Here is a 26381-nt window from a genome sequence, read left to right as displayed (position 1 = left end):
AAACTCGCAAACACCTCCAGAAATTAGAGCTGCCCCGGTTTGACGAGTGTGTGAGATCCAAATCTGCTGAATCACACTGAGGTTCATTCCCGTGATGCCGATAATTAGCATTTACTGGGCACTGCTCTGGGCTAAGTGCTCCTTATTCATCATTTCATTTAATCCTTGTAAGGGCAGCTCCCACAGTGGCTGAGCTGGTATGGTCTTCATTGTACGGGAGGCACTGCGGCCTGTGGGCACAGCTAACATGCCCGGAGCTGCATCGCTGGGAAGTGGTGCAAATAGGGTCTGGCTCAAACCCAACCCCAGTGCGCCATCCTCTTCACCACCACAGCTTATCGTGCGAAATGTGGGTACTGGAAGGATGGATGCTGATGAAGGTGCTGATGGTGGTGATGGTGATGGGGATGATGGGGATGATGGGGATGACGGTGATGGTGGTGACGATGATGATGGTGATGATGGTGATGATGATGGTCATGGTGACAGTGATGAGATCATCCTTGAAAACAGCCAAAAGCCAGATCCAATGAATGAGGAAGTTAGAGAAAGAGAATAGTATCTTTGATCCAAATGGGTGTGTAAATAAATGGAAGACATTGATTTCTTTCCTTCGTTGTTCTCATAAATTCACTCAGCGCAGTTCCGCAAGGGTGAGCAGCTACAATATCCCAGACACGGGCACCTCCTAAGCCTTGACTGTGGCTTCTCGATATAGCGACCAACCATTCCAGTTTGCCTGGGACTGATGAGGTTCCCAGGATATAGAACTTCCAGTGTGAAAATGTAGAGAGTTCAGGGGCACTCGGTGGCTCAGTTGGTTAAGTGTCCAATTTCGGCTCAGGTCATGATCTTACCATTCATGTGTTCGAGCCCCGCGTCGGGCTCTGTGCTGACAGCTCAGAGCCTGGAGCTGCTTCAGATCCTGTGTCTCCCTCTCTCTCTGCTCCTCCCCCACTCGTGCTCTGTCTCTCTCTGTATTTCAAAAATGAATAAATGTTTTTAAAAATTAAAAAAAAAAAAAAAAAACTTAGAGAGTCCGGGGGAACCAGGGTGAGTTGCTCTCTCTTCCTCCCTAGCTGACTTTGGGGTCACCCACAGGATAGGTACAGGCCTCTGTGATTATTTTAAGTCCATTTTGTTACTTTACAAGCAGAGATTGTTAACTGGGAGATGCCCTTTGTCTGAATGTGACCCGGGGATGAATTTTATTTGGTATCCACGTAAAGTAATGGGGAGATTTCACACAAATGAATCTGGATTTCTGACTTCTCATGAAAGAATCAGAAGATCTGAAATCCACGGCCCCTCTTCTTGGGAGGCAGCCATCAGTGTAGCCTGTAGGTCACCAGGAACCACGGTTTGGGGTGTTTTCTACCACAGCTGCTTTACCCATTTGCTACGCCTGCCCAGCCTGCCTGGGCGTTTCAGTTGGCGTAAGCCATGCAAGCTGCACAGTGCTGGGCACGGAGGAAGTGCTTCGCCACTTTAGCTCGTGTTGCCCGCTTGGTGGCTGCACCTGCCAACTCACGAGTGCTGCGACCACTCAGCCACAAAAAGGCGTGACATGCTGAGCCCTGCTGCCCCACGGATGGCCCTCGGAAGCATGACGCGGAGTGAAGGAAGCCAGTCACGAAAGAACATGTGTCATGTAATTCCGTTGATATGAAATGCCAGAATAGGTAAATCTACAGAGACCAAATGTGACTTTGTGACTGCTCAGGGCTAAGAGGGATTAGGGGGTGACGGAGGTGACGGGTTTCTCTTGGGGTGGTGGGAATGCTCAGAAGTTAATCGTGGAGGTGATGCACCAGCCTGTGAATCTTCTGGGCACCCCTGGACGATGCATTTTAAGTGGATGAGCAGTACGGCACCTGAACTGTGTCTCAGAAAGCTGTTGGGTTGTTCTTAAGAGTCCTGTAGCCTAGTTCACTTCCAAGTGCAAACACAGTGCCTCCCTCTGAGATAAGGCTGAAAGCGTGACAAGAAACAGACAGAAGGCTCTCTGGGGGAGGCTTGAAACCGTCCCTGCGGGAAGTACGGACTCTAGACAGGAGCCGCGTCCTGACCCCGGGATGCGCAGGCCGCGCGGGCACCAGCGCCCTCCCTCCCGCACTCCCAGCCGGCGTGCGGGCCCCTCACACAGCCAGTCCCTCAGCCTGCGCCCCGCCCCCTCCCCGCGTGAGCACACCGCCATCCGCTAGCCGACCCACCCCAGCATCGCCTCCGGGAATCATAACGATCGGGCAACACTGCAGACCTGTCTCCGAGCATCCCTGTCGTGTGTACTTTGGGCTGGACTGTGTCCCCAGGAGATTCGTCCAAGTCCTAACCCATGGCAGCTACGAATGTGACCTTATTCGGAAATAGGGTCTTTGCTGATGGGATTAGGGACCGGGTGACCTCATGGTGGATGCGCGTGGCCCTGAACCCATGAGGACGTCCTTATCATGGACGGAAAAGGAGAAGGCACAGAGACAAGAGACGAGGCCCATGAAGATGGAGGGAGAGATTCGGTGAGGCAGGCACAGCCGAGAAACGCCAGGGACGCGGCTGCCACCAGGATCTGGAAGAGGCAGGACGGGCCCTCCCCGAGGGTCTCTGGAGGGGACATGGCCACGCTGACACCTAGATGGTGGACTTCTGGCCCCCGGCGCTGTGAGCGAATATTTTTCTGTTGTTGAAAGCCCCCGGTGTGCGATGATTTATTACAGCAGCCCCAGGAAGCCAAGACAAGATGACCGAGGGAAATTGTGTCTCCATAAAGAGGAGGAAGCCGGGGCCCAGAGAGGTTAAGGAACGTGCCAAGGACACACAGCTGGGCTTGAATCAGGTGGCTTGTGCCGTTAACCCCCCGCACAGCCCCAGCTGTACCAGCAGGACCCGGGAGCGGTTCCGGCGAGCACTTTACAGTGAGCACTGGGCGCTCCATCTTCAAAGGCCACTCCCATCCTTAGTGCTGTGATCCTGTCTCACTGACCCTCGGAGAAGATTCCTTCTTTGAATTTGCCACAAAAGCCATGGAGGAGAGACAAACTAGTTCTGTGCCCCTTAACCACTTGAGAGAGAGAGAGGCCAGCTTCTCTTTTCTCCCCCAGGCTCTTATTTACCCAATATGTCAGGACCTCCGTGTGGGACAAGGGGGTTTACGACCAGATTACTGCTGAGGCTTCTCGAAATTAAATCTGCAAAGCTGGGCTGAGGCAGAGGAGACTGGAAAATTTCTCTCCTAATTTGTAAAAGGTTCGCAGGCGTCTGAGAGCTCTGCCCGGGGCCGTGAGGGAGCCAATCGGCGGCTGCTGTCTGGGTGCACCCTTTTGATGTGGACCTCACGTTCCCGGGGACTCTCCACACTGCTTGGCAGACACGCTCGTTAGCAATTAAGGAGGAGGCGGTGAAGCCCCGGCGCGGAGCCCGCTCCCGGGGACAGAGACCACCCAGCCGGAGCCTGCACGCGGCACCCTGGAAATCTCGCCATTCAGATGCTGACGCTGCTGAGAAGGACGCGGGGCACCTATCTGTGAAACCCCAGTGTTACAAGGAAACTTGAGATGGTGCATTTGTGAAACACTTGTAATTATAGATATGTTGGTAATGAATTTAAATGGCCGCCGCACACAACGTGATAGTTACGTGTGACCTATTAAGCTGCCTCCAGTTACCATTTTTATTTTCTTCGTATTTTTCTTTGTCTCTGCATGTGACGAGCCAACATGCCTCCTCGCTGTCCTTTAGCTGGTTTTTCCCCACATTGTGTTGACATAAAGATCAAGGATGATAGTGTTGGAGCAACGGAGGATTCAAACACTCAGTGTCGTCAGTCCTCGGGAAATGCGATCTAAAGCCCCGTGGAATTCTGCCTCCTGCTCAGTAGAAAGGCCCAAACGGAGACGAGGAGGGACACCAGTGCTGGCGTGGGTGCAGGGAGACACGCGTGCGTGTGGGATGTACCAGGGCGAGTGCGCTGCACGTCCCCTTGCCGTTAGCTGTCCGGCGATTCCATCCCGGATGCCTGGAGACGTGAGGACACCTGTCCGCAGGGAGACGGGTCAGCGGGTGCTAGGACGCAACACGATTCGTGATTCCGGAAGCTGAGGTCCATCCACACATCCCTCCATGGGTGCGAGCGGGACTCAGTGGGAAGACAGGCGGACGCTAGAATTCATCTGGCGGGAACAGGCAGAGAACTACCAGCGCACCAAATAACCGGGCTGAAGGAGGGCGAGCATCAAACCATCACGTACTGTAGGAGCCTCTGAGTGGGTGAAGTTTCTGAAAAGGCAACAGCTGTAGACACAGAAAACCGATCAGTGTTTGCCGGGGGCCCGAGGGTGTGGGCACCGCAGGGCCACGGGAGATGGCTCCCATCCCTCACTGTGCCACGTCCCTGAGAGCCCCACGCTGTGCAGGTGAGAACTGTTAGCTTCTGCAGCGTGTCGCACCTCACGAGGCCCTGGAGCCGCCCCCGGATGGGGAGCACTCACGGGTCTGCGGGATCTTGGTGCGCAGGGGCGGGGGGCGGGGGGCGTTTGCTCACGAGCTGGGGATTTCCTGAACCTGCTCCCCGCGGGCCAGGGGCTGTGCACTGCCTGCATCTGCTGCTGGTGGGGGTGGGGGTGGGGGGTCCCGTTAGTTGTGCACAGAGAGATGCTTCGTTTTCAATCTGTGATCCTGGCAAGGAGGATCCAGATTTTGGCAGGAGAAACGAGGGCCCTGAGCCCACAGCTCCAGGGGAGCGCGTCTGACCCGGCGGGCAGGTCTCTGGGCTCTGCCGATCGGCATCGACGCAGCAGCCTGCAGATGGAGGGCGTTTTCCTGCGGGCGCTGCTGACCCCCGAAGGCCCCGGGAAGCAAGGCCGGGCAGTGCCTGAGCTGCCGACCATGCCGTGGCCGCCGACCCCCCAGCCCACACAGGCCCCCGACCTGTCCCCGCCTGCCCGCGGCCCTGGGGCCCTTCTGCTCCTGGACCCGCTTGACCCAAGGCCACCAAACAGCCAGGTACATTCGCTCATCAGCGTCCCCCTCCAGGGTGGGGGCCGCACCCGCCGGCTCTGAGCCCCGCAGCCAAGCGTGAGAACCAAGAAGCTCCTGACAGATTCCGGGATCCACAGCGCAGCGTGTGCTCACAGCCCAGGCCCCCACTCGACAGAACACGCACTGTGCGACCTGACGGGCCCCAGGAAAGCTCGCCTCGCACACTCTGTCCCCTGAGACACGCTGTCGGCTCAGGAGTTCAGCATCGGTGACTCACGCCTCTGAGTGGCCCTTCCCCTTCCTGCGGCCCCTTCTGCAAACCAGCATCTGCCTCTTTGGTTCACGCCCTCGTGCTCAAACGTGGCTGTGTTTGCCGGAGAGCCATCCCGTGTCCTGGCGCAGGCCACACCTGGCTTCTCTCGGGGACCTGTCAGTGGATGCCCGACCACGCCCCACAGCAGACAGGCCACGCCGCCGGCCAGAACGCACCTGTCACGCTCCCACAGAGCCTGGCGGGGATGACCAGGACCGTCCCCACCTGTGACTCGGGGCTTTGACCGCCCTACCTTGCCCCACCAGGGCGAGAGAAAGCAGAGCTCGCAGAGGGACACTTGTCACTTGGACGCACGTTGCGTTGGCTGCAAGGGTCTGGGACACCTGTTCATCCAGGGGCTCAGGGAAGGGAGAAGCTGAGGTGTGGACGCACCCCGAACGTCTCCCACGTCGTGTGCGCTTCCGGTAGCATCCGGGAGCACCCGGGCGGAAGGCACACGGGGGCCACCGGCCACGCCCACCTCCACGTGGCTCTGCCCCCAGGGCTGGCCTGCGAAACACCCTTGCTTCATGGCAATAGCGTTTGTACACACTCACCTGGTGCGAGATACTGACCCCAGGGAGTCCTGCTCTGGAGAAGCAAAATGCGTGTTTCCCAACTGCCCCTTTCCTTGGCGAGGCTGCAGAAAACGTGACGCTTCCCAGGGAAGTTGATGCTACACATTCCACGCGCCCTCCCAGCGGACGGTCCCGTTTAATAACTCAGTTATGGCCCCGGACCTTCCGGAGATGAGCGCCGTCCTAAATTGAATTGTTTTCTCCTTTTAAATGAGCATTTTGGAAGAGGAGCTCCATTTGCATTGGAAGCAAATTGATGGATAAGTGAGTTTGGACGCCTGAGTCGCTGTGTGCGAGTTGGAAGTAAATGAGGTGGGGGTGGGCTCCCCCAAAGTGGCAGAGCCCAGGATTATTGGTCTGTTTCTGCCAAGCCCACAGAGCTGTTAGGGAGGCCATGTCAGGGAGGCTCTGTGACCTCCCCGCTTCCCGGGAAGACACATGAAGACGTGTGTGAGAGCCTCCTTGCTGGACCACTTCCCGCAAGACATGTGGGTGTCGTCACGGCCACACACAGGGTGCAGAGCCTGGCTCGTTACCCCACATTTCCTGACTGCAGGGGTGCAGACGGACTGATGTCCCAAATCTTCTCCTTCTGGAATGGCTTGGGCACCAACCGATCAGGACAGGCCACCGATCAATCGCACGGGATACTGGCTGCACCCGTGACCCAGCAGAGTGTCACCGGGATGGGGCGTCGGCTTCCGCCCACCAGACGGGGTGTTGCACTCACCTCCCTGTGGCGCCCTGGTTTCCGGCTCCCACCTCCATCCCCTCAGGTGCCTCAAAACCAAATGCATATGGAGTCTCTACCCCTCAGCTTTCCCCACAGAGCTCCCAGGCCTCCTGCCGCCCAAGCCAACGCCACGGCAGTGAGGGAGATTCTGGTCCCTGGCCCTGAGCCACGTCGGTGACTCCGTCATTCGTGGACGCTGCTCTCTGTGCCAGACCCAAGGCCCTGGCCTCATTTCCAAGGCCGGTGTGGTCAGGCGAGACCCTTCCAGGGTCTGGGTTGCATTCCTGAGCAAAGCAGGCCAAGGACCCTTCAAGGCCACCTTCCAAAGCCTTCTAATTCCTTTCCCCTAAATGCATTTAGAACCTTGGACTAGAAAGGCACACAGACAGTTTCTTTTTCATCTGCTCTCTGTGCATCTGTGCGCACACCCATCCGCGGCAGGGCGGGGACGGAGCCGGTGACAGCAGAGTCCTGAGCTCTCAGAGACAGACATCGCTCCAGAGCAAGAGTGAAACACACAGTGTCTCATGGTGATCAGAGCCCCGGGGAGCCCACCAAGGGAATGGGGCGGGGGGGGGAGTGTTTGAACAGACACCCTGGGGAGGCGAGGATGGGGCCATGTGGAAGTCTGGGGGGAGCGCATTCCAGGCAGAAGGAACAGAGCAGGCGAAGGCCGGGTCATGTTCAAGGCACACAGAGCCGTGGTGGCTGGGAGGCATGGAGGCCCCAGAAGTTCACGCCTCTCCCCGGAGACCTTGGTTCTTGCTCTGAGGGAGAAGGGAAACGGGAAGAGGTTTGAGCAGAGAGGAGACATGATCTCATTCAGGTTCAAGGCGCTCCCCTGTGTGCTGTGCGGAGAGTCGACGGTGCTGAAATATGGCCGGGCCATATGGGTTAGAGAATGCCTGAAGCCAGCACCAGCCTCCCTGCACATCAAAGGGGGCCCTTGTTGGCCGCGGGGCGGGGTGCCTGCCAGGAGCAGACTGTGCACATCACATACAAGGACCCTTTCCTGTCCCCCCGAGATGGGAAGTGGGGCGAGCTGGCCGCACAACACCCCATTCATCCGTGCTGGGAACCCGGGAGGGACTTGGGAGCCCACAAAGGGCCCCTGTGTGGACAAAGGGTCAGCAGGGAGGGGCCCCTCATTAAGATGCAGCTGGACAGGCAGCCGCTAGGCGGACGCTGTAATTAATGACACGCCGTCCAGGAACGTTTGGGCCGGGGACACAGCGTTCTGAGTCTCAGGAAGCCGCATTCACGGAAGCGAGAGGGAGCTGTGGCCCACGTGCCTCATCGTGCAGAGGACGGGGCGCCCGGGGTGAGCCCGCTCCTCCCGGCCTCGGTCCTGGGCCCTGGCTGGTCCCACTGCTTCAGTCCCTTTACAGAATGACCCCTCCCCGAACCACCTTCTTCGGGCCAGAGGCCAAAGAAGTGGGCTGTGCAGGGCGACGCAAAGAGCTCAGGGAGGAGGGGTCCCTACGTCCCCCCGGTTCTGCAAACTCGTTCCACGCAGAGTCAGAGAAAGATTCTTCACCCCGGCGAAGAGCGCACGAGGTTGCCGGCTTCTAAGACGGAGCCCTGCAGCCCCCTTGCACATGCGCCTTGCACACGCGCCCGGAAGTACAAGCCTTCTTCCCGCGAAAGCCTGTCCCCAGCAGAGCAGCCCGCACGGTCGGACAGCCTCCCGATGCCCGTCGGTGGTGAGCCGGCGCACAGATGCCGTGTTCTGTCCGAGCAGCCGGATGCCAGCGGCGGGAAAGGGGGTAAAGTGCCGACGGCATGGTGACGCTGACGACCCCCGACACACTCCCCCACCCCCACCCCCGCTCACACTCCCGGGTTCAGCTTCGGGGGTCTGAAGCCCACAGCGAACCCCTTCCCACCCTGGGGAGTGGGTCCTGGGGCTCCTCCGGCTGGCCCGTCGGATCGAAGTGGAAGTTTAATTGAAGAGGTGCTCCGTCGCTGTGCAAGCAGTGCTACATTAGTTCCCAAATCCGTCACAGTCGAAGGCACCGTCTTACAGCCCACACCTCATGGGGTGATCCGAGGACATAGGCTATGGAAACCCAGGGTCGAGGCTCTTGGACTGTTTCCCGGATGGGGGGGCGGGTGCTCATGAGATGGCCACCCCCGTGCTGAGCACTGAGCCGGTGGGGGCTTTGCGTGCATCCTCGGGTTCTCAGAGGAGCCTGGAGGAAAGCGGGGTCGCCCCGTTCCACAGATGGGGAAGGCGAGGCGGTACCTGGAACAGCGTGCCAGCAGCCGGGCGCTCCGACGTGGCGCTGACTGACGCCGTGAGGGTCTCAGCCCTCCCGGTGCGAGCGGCTGGACTTGACCTCCCAGCCTGGACCTGTGGTCTCCCCAGAGCCTGCCGCACGAGGCAGCCACCCCCAGCCTGGCTCTGCGGCACGTTTTGCTGACACTGCGCTTCAGCCAACGAGGAGGAAGAAGCTGTTCACCTTCCTGCTCCTGTATCTTCTTGCACTGCCGTCAACCACGCTGATTTCTGGAAGGGTCTTATTATTATTCAGGTACCCACATCCTTCCTCTCCTAGAGCTATGTGTGCAGGGAAGCAAATGCCGTGAAAATAATCACGACTGTAAATTATGAACCACTTATGAAAGGAGCCACGGTTCAGATCTCTCTTCCTGTTTAACATGAGGTCCGATGCTTCTCGTGGGTCCAGAGAGTTCAGGACTCGGGCACACGGTGCAGGCGACCACAGGGTGCACGGCTACCTGAGCCCGGCCACAGACACGGTGCAACAGAGGACGTTACCACTGAAGAGAAAATCCGTCAGGACGGTGACCGTTCACATTTTCAGGGATGCTGACCCCGTCGGCCCAGCAAGGCAGAATGACTTGAACCCCCCAAAACAGGAGAGACCCCCAGGGGATGCACTGAGAGCCCCCTCGTTTTAGGGAAGTGATCTTCTCACCCAGGAACTGGCATACTTTTCTGTAAAGGGCTGGATGGAAGTATTTTATGCTTTGTAGGGACGCATCTGGTGTCTACTGCATATTCTTTCTCTTTTTGTTTTAATGCTTATTTATTTTAAGAGAGAGAGCTCGTGTGCACACAGGGGAGAGGCAGAGAGAGAGAGGAAGAGAGAGAATCCCAAGCAGGATTAGGGCTGTCAGCACAGAGCCCGACGCGGGGCTCGAACCCACGAACCGTGAGATCATGACCTGAGCCGAAGTCGGACGCTTAACCCACTGAGGCACCCGGGCGCCCCTTGTATATTCTTTTTCTTAAAGCCTTGACAGAAAACAAAAATCATTCTTGACTCTTGAGTCTGTATAAAAACACACCAGGGGCAGGATTTGGTCCCTGAATCTTGTTAATCAGCCTGCAAATGTCTAATGAACTGTGAAAGGTTATTTGCAGGGTTGGCATAGATACCTTGCCCTCCTGCAAATCTCTTAATTAATTAATTAAAGTTTTAAAACGTAATTCCAAGAAGCGGCACCGGTTGTCATCCCTACCCCCGCATCGTCTGTGAATCAGTAAATAGCAGACCTGCTGCGCACAGAGTTCGCTCTACGCTGCCTTCTTCAGGGAGGATGTGAAACTCAGCCTACGATAGGAGGAGGGACCCCAACGGCACGCCGGGCTCTGTGCCTCCTCCGGGAAGGGGGAGGATTCTCCTCTGCTGCTTCTCCCTCGACGCCAGACGGGAGAACGCACGATCTGAGAGCAGCTGGCTCACCTCATACCCTTCACGGGAGTGGCTGCCCCTCCGGCCACAGGCGGAAAGAAGGGAGCCTGAATTTAGGAGTTACTGCATGTTCACAAAGGGTTTGGATAGAAACCGGAGATACCTCGCCCTATCCGGTAGCTTCTCTAGACTCCTGTCCGGTCACAGCCATGCTCGCCCACCACTGACCCACGTTCTAGAAGGTCAGTGCAGTGTGGAGGGTGAGAAATAAATATAGATATAGATAGATAGATAGATAGATAGATAGATAGATAGATAGATAGATAGATAGGGTGTCCATGTCCACATATGAGTATATCTTTTGGTCTAGGGAGAGGGAGAGATCTCACAGATCCACAGTCTGTCTCTCTCTGGGGCACAAACTGAAACTGAAGCCCTCAGGCAGAATTTCTTCCTCAGGAAGCCTCCGCTTTGCATCTAAAGCCCTTCAGCTGATTAAACCAGGCCCACCCAGATTCTCTAGGATAACCTGCTTTCCTGAAAGTCACCTGATTATGGGCGTTAATCACAGCTACCCGATGCCTGCACGGGAGTGCCCAAATAAGTGTCTGATGGAATAATTGGGGGCTGCCACCTGGCCAGGCTGACACCTAATCACCCATGCATTGGCAAGAATTTCAGGAAAAGGCACTCTCACGTGCTGTTGCTCAGAGTTTAGAGGAGAGCGTGACCATGCAGAGAGCGGTACGGCAGGATCAAGGGGAAAACGTGTGTGCCCCTCAGCCAGCGGTTCCACGGGCACCAGGAGGTGCCGGCAACCTCAGCACGTGCACAGAAGGAGAGAGACGTCTTTGTCCTGGCAGAGTTTGAAACATCCTGAACTGCCGTCAGTGGGCGTGCGGAAATGTAAAATACAGAAAAGGCATCTGATGGACGCCTAGGTCTCTTTCAGACAGAATTGGATCAGCGTGTAGATGTGGATGTCAGCATAGACCATGGCTCGGCCGTGTGGACGTGGGCAGTCAGGAAGACGTAACAGTGAGCAAGAAAATAAATAAGTGGATGAAGTCTGGTGTGGGATATTGGTATAGCCCGTGTAAAGCGCACGTTTGTACAAACCGTAAGTGGAGGGACGTGGCCGCGATTCCTTCCCTCGTGCGGGAATGTGATAAAAGTCTGAAATCGCACACCAGAACGATGTACGTCAAGTTCCCGATGGCAGGCGCCTCTGGGGAGGGAAATGGGGAGACTGGATGGGAGCAAATGACCAGGGAGATTTCAAAGTTAGGAGCCCCGTTTTCTCTCTTTTACAAGAGGGAAAGGATCTGAAACGAACACAGAAGGTGCTAATATCCTGTCGTTCGGGTTTTGTGGGTTTGGGTGCTTGCTCCACACTCATCCCATTTTTTATTTCCCATCCCCCCACACACACGTGGATGGAGGCGTGGTCTTGCCTCCGTGGGCTCGTGGCCTGACCCCACACACCCGCAGTCACGCTGACAAGCTGCCAACTTTGCTCCGAGCCCTGACGGGAGGCGTGTAAACACTGTCAGATGGAATCTTCACGACGGTGCTAAACAGCCCCCAAGTTCACAGCCGAGAAACGGGTCCTTGGAGGATTTAAATAGTAGCAAGAAAAGAAGCAGAATCAGGACAGGGTCGTTCTGTCCCTACACTGTCCAGACAGGTGTTTCAGCCCCTGGGGACACGTGTTCAAACCCTTGTGCTGCGCTCCCTGAACACAGCACTGTATCGGCCCTGGGCCTCAGTTTCCCCATCTGTGGGCCGGGAGTAGTAAGACTACCTGCTCCGTGGTTGGGGGTACAGATGACAGTGCTCAGTGACCCCTGCTCTGTCCCAAGAGCTCCCCAGATGTGACCCGTTGTTTTTATTAACGAGGCCTCTTAATGGCTCGCCTTGAGAAAGGTCGTTTTTGCCCTGTCTGGAATGTTCTAGATTCGGCGGGTCCCGTCCTCAGACCCCTGTGAGGTTTGAACCCCCATGGCCGGTTTAGAAGGCCAGACCCCCGGCCTCGGAGCTGCACACGTGTTGCCCTGAGGGGGAACAGACTCTGAGGCTGGGTTGGCGGGGACCCCGTGGCGCACCTGGGGCAGCGCCGGGTCTGAGCCAGGCCGTGGCCTCCCTGGGGCACCAGCCCCGCTCCCTCACGCTGCCTCCTCATGTCCCGAGAGGCGGTTCACGTGCCATAAAGGCTCCATCTTGGAGCCTCTAAGTGAGGGGTTCTCAGCAGATTCACAAGGTCACACAACCACCGCTACCCAGTCCCTGTCCATGCTCTGTCTGCCTGGGTCTGCTGTCTGGACACGTCATGTGGATGGAACCAGGTGCCACGTGGCCTTCCACGTGGACCAGCATCATGGTTTCGAGGCTCAGGAGGGCACGGCACCGCGTTCCGGGGCTGAGCGTCCTGCTCTCCCTTCCCGAGAGCGTGGGGTCGCTGCACGCCCTTCCGTCTGTGGAATGCACTCCGATGTAGTTCCGTGCTCTTTCTTCATTTGAAAATTAAAAATACGGTTTGTACAAATAGCGAAGACGGCCAGGCCAGCTTACATTTTTGAGGGCAACTCAAAACAACAACGTGCATTTTCTCTGAAGCCTCGGGCTTCTTTTCAAATCTGAAATGGCAGTGAGTTAACCCGCCTGACGCTATCGATCCTGCTCAGCAGAACGTGCCATTTCTGGCCTGTGAGGAAGGGGCTGGAGGGAGGCGGCCGACAGCGCAGGCAGGGGGGTGCCCGGGAGCACGGAGAGCTTGCGCCCGCGTGGAGCCGCGGGGGCCGTGGAACGGGGTGGCGGGCTCCTCTCCCAGCCACTGCAGCTTGCAGGAGGGACACCGGAGCTGTCTGGGGACACGGCCTTCGGTGACGCTGGGCGGGGCACGCTCACAGGGCACGCTCACGGGGCCACACGTGTTCCCGGCCAGCCCTGCACGGGGGCGCTCCGCTGCGGGGGGGGGCCGGGGGGGCGGGTTCTGAGAGAGATACACTCAGATGCACTGAAATCGCGCCCTCGGCATCTCGTTCAAATAGTGAATCAGCCTTGACTGGGAAGGAATTTGGAGGGACAGCCAGTCACATGTGCCACAGCGTGGGTGCTGTGTCGGTGCCACACGTGTGTGTGCACACGCATACCGAATGCACACGCACATGCACACATGCATGCACACGCTGTATGTGCATGCAGACCATACTCATGCACATGTGTGCACACACACCACACATGCAGACCACACATGTGCACACACATACCCCATATGCAAGCCATACACGCACACACATGCTGCACGTGTGTGTACCACACACACACTCACACACCCATGCACGTGTTGGCCCCAGGAAAGCTCCCCTCCATCCGGCACGCCCTGTCCCCGGGCCCTTGGGGCCAGACAAGGGCGTCTCCTGCCAGACCTGGCGACGAGCCCCACACGCCTGGGTCTCCCCGCCCTCCTGCTTCCACGACGTCCGCCGCTGTTCCCTGTAACCCGCAATCTCGGAGGCAGGAAAGTGGACTCCAAGCTGAAAACCGCTGGTTCTCGGGGACCACAGGCTCTGGCGCGGGACTTCTCACTTCCCACTTCTCGGGTGCCAGGCCCACCTTGGGGACACAGCAGGGCTCCTTCCCCACGGCTCAGCCCAGACACCAGGACACGGCCTGTGATGTGTTTCCCCACCTCTGTCCCCCCCCAGGGTCCGAGACTCACAAGTAGTGGCCGCCTCACAACCGCGTGCCTGTCTTCATACCGACAAATCTGTCCCTTCTCTTCGTCACGGCACAGACCCCTCTCGGGTCACGGTAAAGGACACGTCTTTGCCCTGCTTTGCAGCTTAATGTCTGGGCTGTGATACGGCCCTGGGCCATCCTCTAGGGCTGATGGAACAAAATACGAAGGTCTGGGGCTTAATCCACAGAACCCTGCGGTTCCAGAGCCTGGAAGTCTGAGATGAAGCTGTCAGCAGCTCTGGTTTCTCCTGACCTGTCTCCATGGCTTGCAGACACCCGGGTCTTTGCTGTCCCTTCCTGTTCTTATGAGGACAGCAGTACTACTGGACCTATTGGATGGGGGTCGCCCTTGGGACCCCAGGTAACCTTAATTACCTCTTCAAAGATACCTCCTGTCTTGAAATAGTCACGCTGAGGATTAGGGCTTCGACATACGGATTTGGGGTGGGGAGCACCCTTGGGTGCACAGCACACACATGGATCCTGACCTCAAGACATCCCACGTCTAAGCTGGAGAGCTAAAATGAGCATCCAGTGCATTAAGGGAGAGTGTGGATGGCAAAAATCAGTATCTAAACATGCCCTTAAATGCTTGCTAAGTGTTTATAGGAACACTCACCACGTACCGGAGATAAGAGTGCCCAAAAGCGAGCTTCTCACCACAGGGTGTCCCTGCTGTCGAAGCAGGTGGCCTTCATCCTCCCTGCGTATCGGTCAGGAGGCAGTAAGGCATGCAGCAGTAACAAACAGCCCCCGTTCTCATGTGCCTTCTTACTTCTTGCTGGTCCGCAGAGGGGCCCCTCCTCACCGTCGTTCGGAGCCTCGGGCTGGCGAAGCAGTTCCTGTGTTGAATCATTCTGGTTACTCTGCTTCCGGAAAAGAGAGTCCATCCCTCCACGAACGTGGTGACCGCTCTAGTCCGGGAGGACACACGCCGTGTTGGCTCCGGCCAGATTCGCCACAGGACTCCCACCAACCACACAGTTTCCGTGCAGGAAACACGATGTCGTGGCGTGTCCCAAGGTGGCCAGAAGCCAGAAGACGAGGGGTCTGTAGCTTTGTCCACACGAGTCAGCCTTGTGCAACGCAGCAGCGCAGAACGGACCCGGAGGGACCCCAGAAGACACTCGGTGCGTGACCTACATCCCGACACCTCTCCAGCTGGGCCCCCGGTCTCTGCCGCCTCCCTGGCCACGATTCAGATGGGGACGCTGGACTCAGTCCGAGTCACTGGCACCCAGCACTTCTTCCCCCGATTTGGAATCTCAGTGACTGTTAATTCTCTGCTCCTGTGGTTTGTATTTTTGGCCAGAAACACATATCCAGTGTCCACTCAGTCTGAATCTTGATGTCATTCAGTTTAGGGATAGGGTGCGCTGGGTAGAAGGCCATGGCACACGCGTGTGCGTGCACACTTGCAATGACCATTAGGAAGCTAATCACAATTAATCCACGGTGGAGTTTGCTGCCTTAATGAAGCCATTAGCCAAAGACATTCTGAGAGAGAAAATGTAAAGTGTGAACTCTGAGCACATTACCTGTAATGAACCTGGAAATGGACTTGGGGAATTTCCACGGTATTCTTAGCATCTGTAATAGCCAGTGCGCGAGCCGCCAGATTGCATTCCCTGCTCTGGGAATCCTGCGGACCCAGGAGAAGACACGGCAGAAGCTTATTTAAGGGCTGGCCGCTGGATACGCATCAGAGAGAGGCTGGGACTCTACTTATAACTGATGACTCTTTTAACTGTGCTCCTGTCTCATGCAAAAGGTCATTTCTATGTCAATGGCTTCCCTGGAGAAAGAAGCGAGAAAAATCTCTTTCCTCCCAACTCCCGCTTCAAAGTGGGGCAGCGATTCTGCAGAGGGACTTCAGGAGAAGTTGGCCCAGAGGTAAAAGGTGTTAATAGATGTCCCAAAGCCACAGACCCTTTTTCATCTTCATTTGGTCATAAAGGGAAGGATCACAAACCAAACGTGCAAGCCGGTAGTGCCTGCAGACTCAGAAGAGAAGGCGCTTTCTTTATCACTTTGAAAATCACTGTGTGTGCGGGAGATGTGATGCTACTCACTTTGCATGAAGTCAGTAAGAACACGATGAACCAAGGTCCCCATAGCTGTGATGGAATGGCCTCCCCAGGGCATTGGTCTGCATAAAAGTGTGCACAAAAGACCCCAGCGGTCTGGTGTCCATCACCAAGGCTTAGTGATCGTGGCCGTCGGGGATAAAAGCGGCCTGACGCACTGGTCTCGTAGCGGACGCCCTCTGTTGCTCTGATGTGCCAGGCAGTAATCTCTTCATTCCTTCTCCTTCTGATAGTGGCCTTTCTCCTGTGGGATTCAGTCTGGGTAGACTTGTGAGTCGGGGGGAGACATCCTCCCCTGGATAAGGGATGGCCTTTGAACCTAACCAGCGCATCCCCCCCCCGCCCCCCCAGAGAATTCAGATAGATCATCTGCGGAGTGACGAGGAAGACAAATGGCCAAAGCCATTCACTCCGCTCCACTCTGGAGATCCTGCCCCTTCTTCCCGTCTGCCAGTGTCCTACAAGCTGATCGGGGCCCTGCCTTTCCAAGGCCTCTTTCATCTCTTCCTTTAACCCTGGGAGTGGCCCGGGACACAACGGTTGTTACACCACCGTCTTATATTACGGTCCTGGACATCGGAAGTCAGGAGTCTTTAAGGAGCTGAATTCAAGGAGTCAGCAGGGCTGTGCTCCCCCTGGAGAACTTAGGGGAGGGTCTGTCTTTTTCCAGCACCTGGAAACCCCCCACATCTCTCTCCCTCAGTCCTTGCTTCACTCCTCTTTCTCTGACCCTCATGGTCGCCTCTTCTAAGGTCATGATGCCATTGGGTCCTGGACCAGATAATCCAGGACAATCTGCCCTTCTTAAGATCCTTAACTTAATCACAACCACATAGTCCCTAGTAAGGGAACAGGCTCTTATTATCACAGTCCCTAATAAGGGAACAGGCTCACCAGTCCCGGAGATTAGGACATGGGCGGATGTCTGGGTGGGAAGCACCACACTTCTTTCCTGCTCAGACTCACCAGAGTTCATTTCCATTGCCTGCAACCAAAACCTACCTGGTACGTACCTTCTACTCGCTCTCTGCCAAAGAAGAATTAATAATTTTCAACTTTGTACTTGGAAGCCAAGGAGGAGGTCATAAATTAACCAAATTGTTAAATGTTCTTGGGAAATTGTTCCAAAGAAAGGCTTTTTTGGCCCTAGTTCCCAAAGTCAGTGCTACGGTGTCTTGCCCAAACCAGCACAGCCTGGCAGTTACTTTGGGAACTTTCCCCTTGTGTCCAAGAGTATCAGCCCCTGACCCAGCTCCGTCTGGTTCTTCCGGTAGGACACGGAGATTCTGAACACCGCCATACTCACAGGAAAGACGGTAGCCCTGCCCATCAGGGTGGTGTCTGTGGAGGAGGATGGTGCCGTGACGGACATCTCGGAGCTGGTGGAGTGCAAGTCCACAGACACGGATGTCCTCAAGGTAAGCGCCCCACTGCTCATCGGGGTTGGGACGATGGGCGCCCCTTTCACGAAAGAGGGTCAGCCCCCGGGAGGCGTGAAGTCCCACCACACAAGCGCACCTCCAGCTGATTTACGACATGTTTCCATTTGGGCATCACTCCACACCCGGTTTGGGGGGTGGTCTGCTTTGGAGCACAGCTCAGACCCCAGATACTTCCGGTAGCCAAGCCAGTGACACAGTGGGTGCGGCGGTAAGTCAGGCACGCCCTGCGCTAGACGGGTGGCCGGCGTTCCGCTCCTGCCCCTTCCGTCACCGGTAGCCGTGAGATCGGTATCGCTATCCCTTCAAGAGAAGCCGCAACATTGCATTTTATGTGAAAGTCACCTGTTTTCCGGTGTTGGCCACCAGTTACAACTTTCTGTCAATGGGCAAAACATAAAATACATCTGCAAAGCGAGTCTGGCCCTTGCAGGAGCTGTTGAAGCTGCTATTCTGTTGGGCAGACCATGAACCAGGAGTCAAATCCACCCGCTGTCTGTTGTGTCAATAAAGTTTTATTGGGACACGACCACTCGGATTGATCTCTCTGCTGTCTGTGGTGGCTTTTGCACGACCAAAGGAGTGTCATGTGGTTGTGACAGAGACCACCCGGCCCGCAGATCTAAAATATTCATTCTTTTGCCCTCTCCAAGGAAAAGTTTGCCTAGAGAAATCTCTGCCCTGGAGTTTAAGCTTCGTGAGGGAACGACCCCAATTCTTGGTCTTTCCCACGAACACTGGCTGGGGCGATGTACTCACAATGCTCGCTCCAGGAATGAGACAGCGCGAGGGCTTTTCCAAGCAAGCAATGAAGTGTTTGGTCTTTCTCCATTCAGTTTGTAATCCTGCAGACACACCCAGGAGAAAACATAAAGGTCCAAGGCAAGTGACCAGATAATGCTTTTCTCCCCCCAAATAGGCTCTGACACATAGCACATCAGAGTCTTTTCTGCGGTGTAGGGAGAAGAGAGCCTTACATACCGCTGAGTGTGGGGATGGGGTAGAAAAACCCTTCCCTGAGAACCACAGTCCCCGCTCAGCCACGACTGTCCACTGCGCTAGGGGCCACGGACGGAGGGCGACACGCAAGTCGTCTAAGTCATCATAGCCTCCCAGCAGGCGGTCGTGGGGGGTTCCTGCCATGTTGGGTTATCCTCACCAGTTTCTGGCTGTTGCAGCCGGCATCTCAAGGGAGAGATGCTCTCCCCAGTTCCCCCAAAAGTGATCTGTGGGCTCAGGGCAGCCCCCAAGCCACACACCCAAGAAGCCGGTGGCAGGAGGAGGAAGGGTATGGTTCCAAACCACCCACAGTGTCCATCATGAGCACCAACGCGGGCCACGCGGGTAATTTAAAATCTTCCGTCATGTTCACAAAAGGAAGAACGGGTGAAGCTAATGTTTTAAATGTCTGTGTCTAACCCATTATATTAAAGACATTATCACGTCAACATGTAATCGATGTAAAAATTATGAGCACGCTGTTTCATGTTCGCCGGTGCCCAGTTCTCCGAACCCACGGAGAGCACGTGTCCATTACATTCCCAGGGCTTCCTGGCCATTGGACAGCTAAGATCCGAACCCGGGGCAGGATTTTGCAAGTCGGCTCTGTGCTGCTATTTTGTGCCAGATAATTCTCTGCTAGGGGGCTGTCCTGTGCGTTAGATGGATTCCTGCCTTCCACCCCAATCCAGACATGCCCACTGCACGCTCTGAGTGGTGACAACCCAAAACGTCTCTAGACTTTGCGAAACGTCCCCTAGTGGGCAAAATTTCTTCCACTGAGAAGCGTGCTCTGTTTCTGGCTCGACAATCACCCCACGTCCTGTGGCTGAATCTCCCCCACTTTCCTGGGGGAGGCCGAGGTGGGGAGGAGCCTCTTGGCTGGAGCTAGAGCCCTTCTGCCCCGGCCACCATCACGTGCCCGATCCCTGGTGACTGTCGGTCTGTACTACCGATCTGTGATTCCCTTAAGAGCCAGGACCTCTGGGGCCCCTGGGGCCCCAGTGGGTTAAGCATCCAACTCTTGATTTTGGCTCCTGTCATGATCTCACGGTGTCGTGGGTTCAGGCTCCACGCCGACAGTACAGAACCGGCTTGGGATTCTCGCTCTCTCCCTCTCTGTGCCTCTCCCTCTCTCGCACTGTCCCTGTCTCTCTCAAAAATGAATAAATTTAAAAATATGTTTTTAAAGAGCCATGACCCCTGATAAGTAAGTGTGACCCTTTGAAACGATGCCTTTGGCACTGATGGCCTTTCTAGGTGGATAAGAACATGTTAGGCTACAAAACCCCAGAAACAAGTTTCACCGCGGTTGTGGGCGGAGCCCGCCGTAGCTGCTCTGAAATGGGCTTGCCGTGCAGCCCGTTGCTGGCATTTCCAGGAATATAATCAGTATCTCCAGAGAAATGAAGGTATTCGACCTGGAAGTTGCCCCCTGGGACGGCTTTGGAGCGGGCGCCCCCGGCTGTTGACGGCGCCGCGTGACGTCCCGAGGAGCTGGAGGGGGAGGTCTGCGCGGGCTTGGGCGCTCGAGCTCCGTCCCAGGGCGCGGACGCAGCAGGTGCGGCGGGGTCCGTTTGGACTGAAGGCTGTGCGGTCCACCGAGTGCACGCCGACAGCCCGGCCTGCAGTTTGCTGGCAGGAGACGGGACTCCTGGGCGGGGACTACCTGCATCAGGTACCTGAGTGCCTCCCCCACGCGGTCAAGCCACGGGCCACGCCGGGACACCTGCGTCCGCAGGCTCTGTTGTAAGAAAGGCGCGCTGGGCTTAGGGGACGCGAGTCCTTTATAAAAGGCAGCGTGTGGGCTGAGTGTTGATGTGTCCCCACATTCATATGTTGAACCTTGATTCCCCCACTGATGGTGTGAGGAGGTGGCACCTTCGGGTGATTAGGTTTAGATGAGCTCGCGGGGGGCCCTGGTGGTGGGCCTGGTGTTCTCAGGAACAGAGGAGCCACCAGAGCTCGCTCGCGGGTGGCGTGAGGACGAGCCAGGAAGAGCGCTGCCCGCAGAGCCCGTCGTGCTGGCTCCTCGGTGGGGGACGTCCAGCCTCCGGAGCTGTGAGGGGCGAGGTCTGCTGTGTGAGCCCCGTCTGTGGGGTTCTGTCGGAGCAGAGCCGGATGGACCGAGGCGGAAAGCCCGCCCCTCCTCCCCGGAGAGAGAGAGCGTCCCTGATACGTTTTCCCACAAGCGTGCCTGCCCTTTGCTCTACAAGGGGACACGACCTCTGCCACCGAGGCTGTTCGCAAGATAAACACCCGCGACAAGACCGTTGGGACAACGGCAGTCAAGGCTTCGTAGGATGCGCCGAAGTTCAAGGGCGCCGCGGGGAGTTTCTTCCGAAACGTTCGCCTTGGCTTGGCCCTTCCGGGCTGTGCGGTCTTGGACGACTCACACGTTCCCTCCGCCAGCCGGTCTCCTGCGGAAAATGGGGACGGTCACGGTATAAGTCAGAAGGCCCTGTGAGGGCTATTGGGTGTTAATCAAGTGAAGCACTTGACCTGGTAGCCAACACGTGGAAAGGACGGGACCCTGACCCTGGTCAGCTCGGGCAATTCCCCTCGATGGCCCCACGCGGTAAGTCGGGGGCTGCAGACGGAGCGCCTTCAGGTGTAATCTAGGTGGTGTGCAGAGCGTTGCTTAAAAAATCAGAATTGCAACCTATTTCAAGTGTTCAGTTCAGTGGTATTTTAGTAAACTTCCTGGGTTGAGTAACCATCACCATGACCCAGTTTTAGAAAATTTCCATCACCCCACTTACCGTTAACCCCATTCCCACCCGTAGCCCTGGGCAACGGGTAATCTACTTTCCGTCTCTACAGATTTGCCTTTTTTTGGACATTTCATATAAACGGAACCCTACAAGATGTGGTCTCTTATTAAAACGGTTCGGTGATCATTTCTCACGTGTCTCTTGACACATCTATGTATATCCTTACGTACAGATACAATTTCTTAAAAAATGGGATCATGTCATACACGCGTTTTTTAGCCACCGTTTTTTCATTGGCAAACCTGTGCTCACACACGCATGCACACACGCACACCTGCTACCCGTGATCCTCCACGTGGGTGGGACACACGGAGGAGGGTGGTTTGTCCTGGCGGGACTTGCGGAGAAGTGCCACAGCATTCACTCCGTCGTGTCCGCCCCTCCTCGCGCCTGCGATGCCTCCCCAGCGCCCCTGACTGGTGGGCACGTGGGAGCTGAGGCACAGTGTGGGGGGCGCTCTGCGTTCGGGTTCGCAGGCCTCGGACTGTGAGCGCGGGAGGCCATGGGGCGTCCACGAGCGTCTGTGTGGATTTCCGTTGAGGAGGCAGAAGAGCAGCGTGCCGGTGAGGGGCAGGGGTCTGCTGTGGGGGCAGCGAGGAGACCGCGTCACGGCGACCGGCGCCCCCGGCCCCCTGGAGCGGTTCCGCCCACACTTGTGCACAAGTCAGCACCTTGGGCATCTGCGGAGGCCTGAGGGACACCCCGGATGGAGTGGTCTCCAGAAAGGACACGTGTGCCCAGCGTAGCTGTGTCCCGAGCTGCACCTCGGGAGGGGAGGCTGGGCGCCCCACCCTGTGCTCCCGCGGCTGCAGCCCCCCTGCGCCTCCCCCAGGGAATCCTGGGCCACAGGTGGCGAGGCAGCGCCCACGACAGGCTGGCGATGCCGAGATTTCAGGCATCGTCTACAGAAGTCCCTTTACTGGGCCTCCAGGGTGGCCTGCCCGACCTCTGGGCGCGGCCCGGCTACTGGCCCCCAGCGCAGAGCTAAGGGGGTTGCGTCGGGGTGGCCAGCGCCCTGTCTCCCGTGACTGGGTGCCCGTGATAACCCCTGTCCGTGCAGGGCCACCCCGTTGGGGCAGAGGCCTCGGGTTCCCCTGGGCGCGGCTCCCGTGGGCCCGAAATGCCCTCTCTCCTGCACGTGCTGTTGGTCGTCCAGCTCTGAGTCTTGGGGGGCTGGGCCCTTAGCACCAAGAGGTCACAGGCCTACGAGGCCCTGGGGTGGCGCCCCGGCCAGGGGACCGTGCTTCTCGCACCTGAGGGCTCTGGGAGAAGCATCTCCAGCCCCAAGAGCCAGGGGCTCTGGGTGAAAGCAAACCAACGATCCCAAAGCAGTTTCTGGAACGCAGGGGCCCGGGCGTCAGGCTGCGGTCAGCGGGGTCTCCCCTGCCAAGGGGAGAGGCTCGCTCCCTGCACGGAGGCTCCCGGCACCGGAATCCCTGCTGCCCGGGTTCCCAGCGCAGCTCAGGTGCGCCCGCCGCCGGCCTCTCGCTCCAGCTCCGGGGCCGTCCTCTGCGAAACCGCCGGACGGCGATCTAATGCACTTGTGCGCGGCGATGGGACAGCACAGCGCGTTCGTGATGGCGTCCCCTGAGACCCGGGGCAGAGGTACACGCCCTGGGCTGGTCGTGGCCCCAGGGGACATGGGGCAATGGGCGGAGACATCTGGGGGGGGTAGTGACTCAGACAGAGGGGCTGCTGGAATCTGGTGGCTGAAGTCCAAGAGTGTGGGTAAGGGTCCCGGTCCCCCAGAATCATCCGGGCCCAAACGTCGGTGCCCCAGACCATCTGTCGGCAGCTCTGAGGTCGACACTCTTACAAGTTCATTTGACAGATAAGGAAGCTGAGGCCCAGAGAGGTCAAGCGACTTGCCTCAGGCCACACAGCCAGGAAATGGCAGAGCCAAGATTCAAACCCAGGTCTGCTTGGTCCCTCCCCGGGCCCCCATGGTCTGAGGCGTGTCGTGTGCACAGGCGAGTCTGAGAGCACGCCGCTGCCCTCCCGGACAGTTGTTAAGGTTTGTCTCAAGCTGCACTGTGCAAGACGGTGGCTGCCTGCCATGTGTGGCTGTTCTAATTGATTAAATTGACTTAAGTGGACGTTTCCGCTCCCTGGTTGTGCTGTTGACACGTGGCTAGTGCCTCTCTCTGGACGGCGCACACAGGACGTTCCCACATCGCAGAAAGCTCGGGAACACAGACGCAGAGCCTTCACGCGGTGGGAGCCATGCCTCACGCTCCTTCCTCCGGGAGCTGGATGGACCGGAATCAATGCCCGGGACCGGCCGGCACAGAGCCGGATGCCCCGACCCTCGGTCTTACACTACGAAGAATAACTTGCTCTGATAAGAGACTTTTGCAGAAGATACGCTCATTTATTTATGAGCTAGATGTTAGTGGAGCCAAGGGAGGCTCTGTCTGGATTTGCCTGAGGGATCTGGGATCCAGCGGCAGTTTTGAAGCCCCCGGAACCCTGCAGCCGCGAGTGAACGGCCTCGGTGCTGAGGAAACGTTTCTGGCCAGCTCCGTGGGGCGCGGGCTGGGGAGTCTGGAGTGGAGCCATGGACGTGGCTTGTCTTTTGAGCCCTGGGTCTGGGCAGCAGCCTCCCCGGTGGCCCGTCATGACTTTATCAAGGATCACGTGCTTCCTGAGTGATCGAGGCTCTCAAATTGGCTTTGCGCGTAGAGGGAGAAATGGCCTTGTACGCGGAAGTCGGGATTCCTGGATTCAGAAATCAGTGTGTGCTCTGAGCTCGGCCTCGGCCTCTGCAGGAGGCTGAACCCCCAGATGGTAGTCCCTGGAGCCCGGGGGTCCTCAGCCTCCCAGGTTCAAGGGCGGCAGAGAGGAGACGCTACCTTGGCTCCATCAAAAATCCAGCGACTTCCTGCCACGGAGGGCAAGACCCTCCCAAGCCCAGGGACCGAGCATGTGGATCACTATGAAAATAGTTTTGAAACTCTCACCGCAAGTAAAACACATAGATGTCGGGGCAGGAAAGCCGATGGACGCCCCTGGTGTGTGAGCTGGAGCTCAGTTCGCTCTGTGCATTCCCACCTTCCCTCCCGAGGAGCGCTGCCCTTGGAGGATCAGTGACGGCCCCACAGCGTCAGCCCGTGACAACCGTGCCCTTTTCCTAGGGCCTCATCGCGTCCTCCTTGCTGAGATGCAGGGGGGAAGCGGTGCGTGCAGATGGGTCCGTGCAGCAGAAGATGCCCACCACGGCTTTGCCCCTTGCATCCAAGAGCTTGATTTTGGTTAAAAGACAACATCACCCAAACTGAATGAAGCAAAAAAGGGAAACTTTTGGCTCCTCTATCTGAACAGTAAGAGACCCCTGGCTTCAGGAATGGCTGGATCCAGGGGTTCAAATGAAGCGATCAGTATTTTTACGTTTCTGTCTCTTGGCTCCTTCATGCTGGCTGAATTCTCAGACAAGCTGTTCAGTCAGGATGGCTGTGAGCGGCTAAAAAACCCTGTTTTTACGTGTAGGATTTCAGCAGAAATGAGCAAGGCCTTTTGTCGGGCCTGAAAAGCTCCTGAGATGCCCTGTGACGGGGCCAGAGTAGTTCACGTGTTCACCCTCCAGCCAGTCGCCGGGACTGGAAGAATGTAAGGCTCGGATGAGGGCGTGGTCACATGACCCTCCTCGTGAGGCTGGACGCGGGGCTTCTTCCAAACCTCTGGACGGACATGCAGGAGGGGATGATCCCCTAATGAAACGGGCCGGGGACAAGGACAGGTGCCCAGAGAGGGGTTCCTCCCCCCCCATCTCCTTACTCCTTGTCACCCGACCTTTTCCCGCCCCAGGACCTTCCTTCTATTTCACAATTTGGCCTCATTTAAAAAAAAAAAAAAAAAAAAAAAAAAGAGCGGTTGGCTGTGGCTGTGGGAGCCACCGGATAATCAGCAAGGAGACAGACACTTGGTGTGTAGAAGGCTTAGAGGGAAACGAGGCCCAGAAGAAGACACCCGACAGGGAAATACAGCAGACTCACGTGAACCTCAGACGCCCTGGCCCTCCGGCTCCGCCTGCCCCGAGCTCCCAGCGGGGACACAGTGTGGTCCCGGACCCCCCTCCCCGGGCCCCCCTCCAACGTGTGGCCTCATCGTTTCCATCCTCGCTGCCTGGGCCCCCCTGTGATGAACCCCCCCTCTCCTCCCTCCCAGTGACAGAGGTGACAGTGCCAGGTGACAGCACCCGGTGTGGGTGACGGCCGCTGCTTCCGGCCCCTGGGGCAGCTCCGCCAGGCCTGGGAGCTCATAGAGAAGCTGTGCGCCGCCCTCCCCATCACCCTCGGCTTGCTCCGTGCCTCGGGGCCTGCATCCCACGACTTCTGGGTTTTGGGTGACGTCACTGGAAGAAAGCAAGGACCCCCCGCAGATCCCTGTTTGCTAAGAGGATAGAGACTAACTTCAGCCCTCAGCACACATGCGTCCACACCCGTGATGGGAATAGTGTCCGAGGCGGGTGCAGTGTGTAGCTGGATCTCTCCACGGTGCGTGCGAATGTCAGAACATCGAGGTGTTCGTCTCAGATACGTAGGACTCTGACGCATCCAGGATACTCAGTAGCATCTCAGAGTCAAAGAAGGCTTCTTCCCTCAGAAAACACTATGCGCGTCCTAATGTTCGTGGAGTGAACGAGCTGACAAACATTCAGCTCTGCTCCTAAAATCACACGAGTCAGGGCGCCTGGGCGGCTCAGTCAGCTGAGCGTCCGACTTCGGCTCAGGTCACGATCTCCCGGTTCGTGGGTTCGAGCCCCGCGTCGGGCTCTGTGCTGACAGCTCGGAGCCTGGAGCTGCTTCAGATTCTGTGTCTCCCTCGCTCTCTGCCCCTCCCCTGTGCTCTCCCTCTCTCTCTCTCTCTCTCTCAAAAACAAATATTTTAAAAAATCTAAAACCACACGAGTTAGTGCACGTAAGTATGTGAGGGCGACCTCTCAAGAGGAAAGGACAGGAACCGAGTGTGTTAAGTCTCCTGTCTGTGCGCCTCGGAACGGGCGCGTCACGGAGGGAAGACCGTGTCATCTCAGACCTCGGGAAATGTCTTTATATCCATCGTTCTGTGCAGTTCAAAAGTGG

General features: G+C 57.2%; 1 protein-coding gene across 2 annotated transcripts in view; it reads left to right on the top strand.

Moving 5' to 3' along the window:
* The window catches only part of TMEM132C (transmembrane protein 132C), a 115150-nt gene that overhangs the window by 72307 nt on the left and 16462 nt on the right, over positions 1–26381 (top strand). For both annotated transcript variants that reach the window (XM_077761725.1, XM_077761726.1), the window contains exon 3: positions 17363–17506. In XM_077761725.1, coding sequence (XP_077617851.1) covers positions 17363–17506 — 144 coding nt within the window. The remainder of the gene's footprint in view (positions 1–17362; positions 17507–26381) is intronic.

The sequence above is a fragment of the Crocuta crocuta genome, unplaced genomic scaffold, assembly GCF_008692635.1.
Source record: "Crocuta crocuta isolate KB4526 unplaced genomic scaffold, BGI_CrCroc_1.0 scaffold862, whole genome shotgun sequence".
Classification (NCBI taxonomy): Eukaryota; Metazoa; Chordata; class Mammalia; order Carnivora; family Hyaenidae; genus Crocuta; species Crocuta crocuta.
This window is presented reverse-complemented; position numbering and strand designations above follow the sequence as displayed.